Consider the following 6,900-nt stretch of genomic DNA (forward strand, 5'->3'; position numbering starts at 1 on the left):
TCTTGTCCCCCCCTTTCGCCGGGCATTCCCCCCCCGCCTGCCAGTTCGCCTGGCAGAAGCTGGTGGGTGTTGTGGCTCATGCTCTGGCCCGCAAGTACCACTGAGCATCCCCGAAGGGATGGAGGGGTCCCTGCTCTGCCACCAGCACCTCTGAGCACAGGGAGATTCTCACTGGGTAATAACAAGCTGTGACCACCAAATAAAGTCCTTCTTCTCCCATCACCACGTCTGCAGTGCCGCTGTGTCTGTGCCGGGGAGGGAGTGGGCCATGGGGGGTTGTGCTCTCAGTGCAATGACATCCTCTGTGAGCGTATTCCTTGTTTCTAAGGGCTGTCGCAGACAAAGTTTCCTTGGCTCTGGAGTGCTCCCTTATGTGTGCTCCCTGCCAGTGCGTGACAGCGGGCTGGGAAGGGACAACCCAGGCAAAGGGCCTTGACAATGGGGGGTGTTTCAGAGAGGCGCATGGGAATAACGAGGGATTGCAAAGAATCCACTGCTTCCCAAGGCGGGTTATCATGCACGTAGCAGACCCTCATCCCCAGGCACCCACAGTGCCAAAGACACACCACCCCCCCTTGCAGACTGAAGGCATTCAGCTCCCAGTGTCATCCAGTGAATAAACCCCACCATGGTAACTGGTATCTGGGCTTTGCCATGCCTGACCCTCCTTCTCCCATCTGAAGGGCCTTCATGGTTCATGGAGCAAGGCTGTGGGTCAGGCGTGGATATTCATTCACTGGGACAAGGGTGACAAATTCAATTTTTTTAGCTATTTTATTATACAAAACATGAAAAACCCCCATGAAGATGGCCAGGACTGTGTTTATCTTATTCTTAAATCTTGTCTTAAACCAAGACTGGAGACTCTTTGCACAAGGGAGCTGACAACAGAGCTGTTTACAGCATCTGGGGCAGCAGTCTTGGCTCTGATAGAAGTTTGGAGTTCTCAGGGATAAAAAGGTTGTTTTGGGCCATAATCCTTCAAAACATACCCTCACCTCACCTGGGTTCAGCAAACGTCTCCCATGAGCCAAACCCACAGGGTTTTGTACAAAGAACATGCAGCTCCTGGCAGCGCTGTGCAGGCAGCATGTGCTGACCCTGCCTCGGGCAGGGCATCAGAGAAGGGCCCCTGCAGTGCCCTTCCCACCCCATTGTCCCATGGTTCTGCCCCTGAAGCCTATGGAAGTTTGCTGGCTTTGCTCACTGTGGCTTGTTTTGGAGGGAAAGAAACAAGTTGAAGGTGCCTCTGTAACTCTGCTTCGCCTGGATGCTGTAGAAAACAGGGTTGAAGAGGGGTGGGGGAATGTAGAATTTCCTATCACAGTGTGGAAGAGGGGGCTGCCTCTTTCCCGAATCTGTGCAGGACTTGCAACCTGCAGGCCCTTGTCCTTGGAGGCAATGCTGAAAGGTGTCACCAAGACTGTGATGGAGGACAACAATGTGAAGAGGAGATCTGAACCCATGGTGGACCACAATGGACAACAAAATAAAGAGGAGACCCGAACCCATGGTGAAGAAAATAAGGTCCAGGGCATAGATGCTGTTGCTCACCCTCTCTCTGGAGGGCAGGCAGTGCACCATGGGATGGAGGCAAAGGGGATGGGACAAGGTTCCCCCTGGTCACCAGACAGCCAGAGGAGATGGAGGACCAGGACATGATCAGGAGTATGCTCCTCTGTGGGTGGACCAGCCCTGTTTTGGCTGCCCTCATGCCTCTTGGCATGGTCACAGAGCCCCAGGGAGGGCAGAAAGCCATCAGCCAGTCAAGCAGCGTGGCAAAAAGCACTGCTGGGTCCAGGAAGGTGAGAAAGCAGATGAGGAAGAACCAAGACACAGGGGGATAGGGGTTAATCACCATGGGCAAGGACCACAGCACCACTGGAATGGTGGAGACACACAGCCCAAGGTCAGTTAGGGCCAGCATGGAGAGGACATGATGCAGGGCTGGTGGAGGCTTTGGTCTGCTTTGCTGGCACACAGAGTAACACAATTTCCAGTGCTCATAGTGACATGAACAGAACAAACTGAGGTGGAAATCTGGGGTAAGATGATGCCCTTCACACCCAGGCAATGTGGTTACGAGAAGGTCTGTGATCATGAGGCTGGTCCAGTGCTCTTGGTGTCCTCTCACTGGTTAGGAGTTGCAATCTGCACAGCCCAGATTTGGTTCAGGTCCAGTTTAGAAATGATAGAAACCTCCTGAATCCTTATGAATGGGATCTTGCAGCCCTGAAATAATGGGAAGCTCATCCAGCAGGTTGATGGGTTGTTCTCCTGTCACAGCAGCTTCTGTGAGACCCGAGACAGCACTGCAAACCTTTGATGGATGAGCACATCGTGTTGCTTTGGGAGGGAAGGAAGAGAATTTCCATAACAACAGCACAGACTAATAACTGAGTAGATTCCACGAAAGGAGGATTTGTTCTTGTGAAAATTGGTGGGGGAAAGCATTAAGAGGTGGTGCTTCTCCTCAGGCATCAAGAGATGCCATCTCTCCTTCCGGAGCCTACCCTTCTGAGACCCATCATGAGAATGGAGCCCCAGGTCTACAGATGATGGGATAAAAGATCAAGTGTCTTATTTATCTTGTAATAGACATTGTTTGCAGGTTTTACAGGTGTTAAGAAAAAGAATCAGTCGAGTGCCTGTGCTGGGACAGCAAATGGAGTCGCTGCAGTGAAAGGTGTGGCGGTGCTTTTTGGGCTTAGGAGAGAAACAGTTGTGGGGTTTCTCTCTTGTAAAGTGCTGCAGCACATTGAGATGGAACCTTCAAACCTCCTGCTTAAACCTGTAACATCTTAATCAAACCCCAGAGCCTTTAAAGGGATTCTTGCTTGGAGCTTCCTGTCAGTGGAAGGAGCAGGATAACCAAAGGACTAACGGGAATAACTATTTTTATCCATCCTGCTCCCCACACTTGTCAAAATAACAGGAGCAGGGGGAAAAAAGCAGTTCACTTCTTAGAATAAGGCAAAAATACTCTTTAAGTGACTCTGTGCTGCCTCTGCTGGAGCTATATATAGTGTAAGAAACGATTTGATGCCTCTAGAGGGAATTCTCTGTCAGGAATGTCAGATCTTCAGAAGACAGGTCTCAGAGCTGGCAGGGTTGGGATGTGATGATAACACAGTTCAGCCATCCATGCGATCTGCTTGTGGTGCTTTCCCATGGGAAATGAGGATGGGTGGTAATGTACTTGTTCTGGTTCTGCTAAAGACACTTTATTGCTTTTGAGAAGTAAATAAAGATGCTGTTTTCTCCAAGAAGCAGCATGGAAATACCCATAGCACCGACCGGCTCCGTGCCTCTGCAGCAACCGTTGCTGGTAGCTTTTACACTGCACGTTACATTACAGAGATATTTGGACAGAAAATCTCTGTGCCTGTCAGACAGGAGGGATCCTACTGAGCTTGCCCAGCCCATGGGCTCCCAGCCCCCTGGCTGGTGGGGCAGTGTGGGAAACGGGAAAGACCATGATGCTGTGTAAGAACTGCTCAGAGATAAAGAAAACATCCGTGTTTTCTCAACCCTGTTTTGGTCACAAATCCGAAACTGCATCAGAGGAGCTACTGTGAGGAAAATTAATTCTATCCCAGCCAGCACTCACTCCAAACCCATCACCTCACCACCCTTGCTGCCCGTTTGTCCATCTATCCACACACATCTTTGCCATCCACCCCTATTTCTCCCCCCAAAACTGTCTCATCTCAGTGGTTTCCACAGCCCGGGTGCCTCTTGCTGGAACACAGGGACACTGCAGGGATGCAATTGCTGATGTCTGGAGGAGGGAATAGACATTTCCATAGAGACCAACACCTGGTGCTACAACAGCGCATTTCAGACAGGACCTAAAGCCTTGAAGTCAAGCTTTAAGAACTGTGCTTTTTCATGGGTCCTTCACTAAACACAATGTGCTGGTGGGATGATGTTTTGCTCCTGCCCTGAAGTGGCTGGTGCTGAGCACACTTAGAGATGGCAAACTGGCTCCTCTGGTCCTTACTCACAGAGAGCCTGACAGATGGTGCTATAAAGCATGACTGAGCAAGGATGATGCCCTTTCTACAGGCTCCGTGTTCATCCTTCTGGGCAGAAGCTGACCATCCACCAGGGCTGGAGCCTCCCCGATGGCACAAACCCAGCTTGGTTGTGCAAACCCATCCTTTCCCTGTGTGCAGGCACACTGCTTATGTGCCTCGACAAGGAGGGAGAAGCAGGTGAGGAATATTCCTTCCTCATCCTCACTGTGGAGCAATTAAAGTGCTTCACAGAGGAGCACTGTGGAGGCAGGATGCCCATCCTCTGGGGTCACCCCATGGCTTGAGGACAGTACTTTTCTGAGCATAATGACTATTCACCCAGGCCAGAACAGTCGATGACGCACAGAGTGAATATGGGACATTTGTGGGTCATCCAGAGCACGTTTACAGATGATGAGGATGAGGAGCACATTCACATCTGTACACCCTAACTCAAATGCTTGAATCTCTATTTGCATGTTGAAGATGATTAGAGAGCCCTGGAAAGCTGTCTGCTAATTTAACTCACCCAGCTCATGATTCAGCTGGCAAAGGGAGAGCGGAGGCACAGATGTCTGGAGCTTTGTGTGGGAAGTGGGGCAGTTGGAAATAGCCTAATTCCATTCTTCATGGTGTGCTAATCAGTTTAGCCACATACCTCAACTGAACAATGAATGCCACATTCGTCCACTGAACAATGCCACGTCCCCCCATTGAACAATGCCACATTCCTCCACTGAACAATGCCACGTCCCCCCATTGAACAATGCCATGTCCCCCCATTGAACAATGCCACATTCCCCCATTGAACAATGCCACATTCCCTGTTTGCACAGGCAGATGGAATGTGAATTCCTTGAGTACCGAGGGCTGGAGAAGTTCAACTTCTTCCACATCAGCCACTGCAGCCCCCAGAAGAGCAGCAGAAAAACCTGGCAAAAAAATAGCACATGTTAAAAAACATTTTGGAACTTACTTGTTTACTTATTACCCCAAAAGGCACCATTCCTGTACTCAAAGCTTCAGCCCTTCAAGCGCAGCTTTTCCTTTACGATCCGCGTGTCACGCAGCGCTGTCTCCCTGAGGTGTCTGGGGGCTGCGCATTGGAAGCCCTCGGTTGACAGTTGTGTAGAAGAAATGAGAGCTGGGTTTGTGCACACATTGCTGCGTTTACCCACAACTGTGAGCTGTAATAACAACATCCCTGCTAAGGATGGGAGTTGCTGGATCACTGACACAGAAATACCTGTCACTTTGAACAGCTCGGTGCGCTGTCAGTAAGAGCTATAGCAATGGCAACAGCAACTAGAACAGTAAATAATCTCTGAAGGGGGCTGACAATGCTCTGAGTTGCCAGTGCCTTGTCAGATGTGGACTTGCAGCAGTGATCGTGTCCCCAGGGGGTCAGGATGGGTGAGAGACACTGCAGTAACTGCTGCTGCTCCTGTAGCCCTGTGTCAAGTCCATGTGATGCTGGGTGTTGCACAGGCACAGAACAGGAAGAAAGTTGCAGCCTATCCCCTTCCATGGAAGGGCAGGTGATGGGGTAGCAAAGGGTGAAGGTGGAGGACAAGCAGGGTCTGCCAGGACCCAAGCCATGGTACAAGCCATGGGCACAGGGAAGTGCTTTGAAGAGCTCCGGAGGGCAGGGCTGCCCAGAGGAGCAGGGATGGTGAGAGGGACCCTTGTCCTCCTCCAGTCATAGAATCAGAGACTGGTTTGGGTTGAAGGGACCTTAAAGCTCATCCAATTCCAACCCCCTGCCACGGGCAGGGACACCTTCCACCAGCTCAGGTTGCTCCAAGCCCCTGCGTCCTGCATGGATGAGGTGAGGCTGTGTGCACTATGGACTGAGAGTGGAGGTGTGGAAAAGGCTGGGAATGAAGGGGAAAGGCTACAAAACTAATACAGAGAGCTGGAGAGGGACCCGCGTGGAAGCAGAGACCATCCCTGAGTGCCAGGGAGGGACAGTGATGTTGCTCACAGCGGCTGAGATAAGAGGCTGCAGCAATGTCCTGGCAGGGATGTGGCCCCCAGGCAGTAGATGATGGTATCGTTGACTTTACAGATGAGGAGCATGGGGAAGATAAAGCAGTAAAAAGCATGATCCAGTGCTGCAAAGTGCTTGTCCCTGCTCTGGCACATCTTCAAGGAGGAGAAATGACATCTTCAAGCTGAGAAACCAGCCTGCTCTCATTGCCCTGGGAAATCAAATTCTGCGTTACCTCGGCCTGCTAATGAAAAAGGGGCCTTTAAGGCAGGCAGAGCATCAGCACAGAGCATGTCCCCAGGGAACAGCAGCTCTGGCCTTCATGCTGATGGGCATTGCCCGCATGGCTCATTTCCATGGCTGGGTTTTCTTCCCTTGCTGTCTGAGGTACCTCATTGCAGTGATGGGAATGGCACCATCCTGCTTATCAAAGGCTCCACCAGCCCATCATTTTGATGCTGGCCACCAAAGACCTGGACCTGACTCTGTGCACCGTGCCATGGTGCTGCATGTCTTCTGGGTTGGCGCTGGAGAGATCAGCTTCCAGCCTCACCCAGATGCTCTGCGTCCATTCCTTCTCCTTAATGGAGTTCCCAGTGCTCCTGGCCATGGCCTTTGATCACTACATGGCTATCTGATGAGCTGCTTCTCCATCCTCACCAGTTCCAGGACTGCAAAGATGGGGCTGGGAATGGTTTGCTAATCATATCCAGAGAGAAGCAGACCAAAGCCCCCTCACTTCTGTGTTGTCCTCATCTTCTATGTCCCCATGGTCAGTGCATCCTTTATACATCAGTACAGGAAGAACACTGCACCCTTCAGCCACGTGCTCCTGGCCAACGTCTGACTTTTTGTCCCACCTGTGTTTAACCCCATCATCTACAGCATGAA

General features: G+C 51.2%; 1 protein-coding gene across 1 annotated transcript in view; it reads left to right on the forward strand.

The window, feature by feature from the left end:
• LOC104402279 (hemoglobin subunit epsilon-like) overlaps nt 1–104 on the forward strand; it is a gene marked incomplete at its 5' end in the record, with an annotated part of 1,589 nt that extends 1,485 nt beyond the window's left edge. The window contains one exon of the mRNA XM_010010112.1: nt 18–104. Within this exon, the coding sequence (XP_010008414.1) occupies nt 18–104 (87 nt within the window). The remainder of the gene's footprint in view (nt 1–17) is intronic.
• Nucleotides 105–6,900: the final 6,796 nt, after the last annotated feature.

This window comes from Nestor notabilis, unplaced genomic scaffold, assembly GCF_000696875.1.
Source record: "Nestor notabilis isolate BGI_N333 unplaced genomic scaffold, ASM69687v1 scaffold26640, whole genome shotgun sequence".
NCBI classification, from domain to species: Eukaryota; Metazoa; Chordata; class Aves; order Psittaciformes; family Psittacidae; genus Nestor; species Nestor notabilis.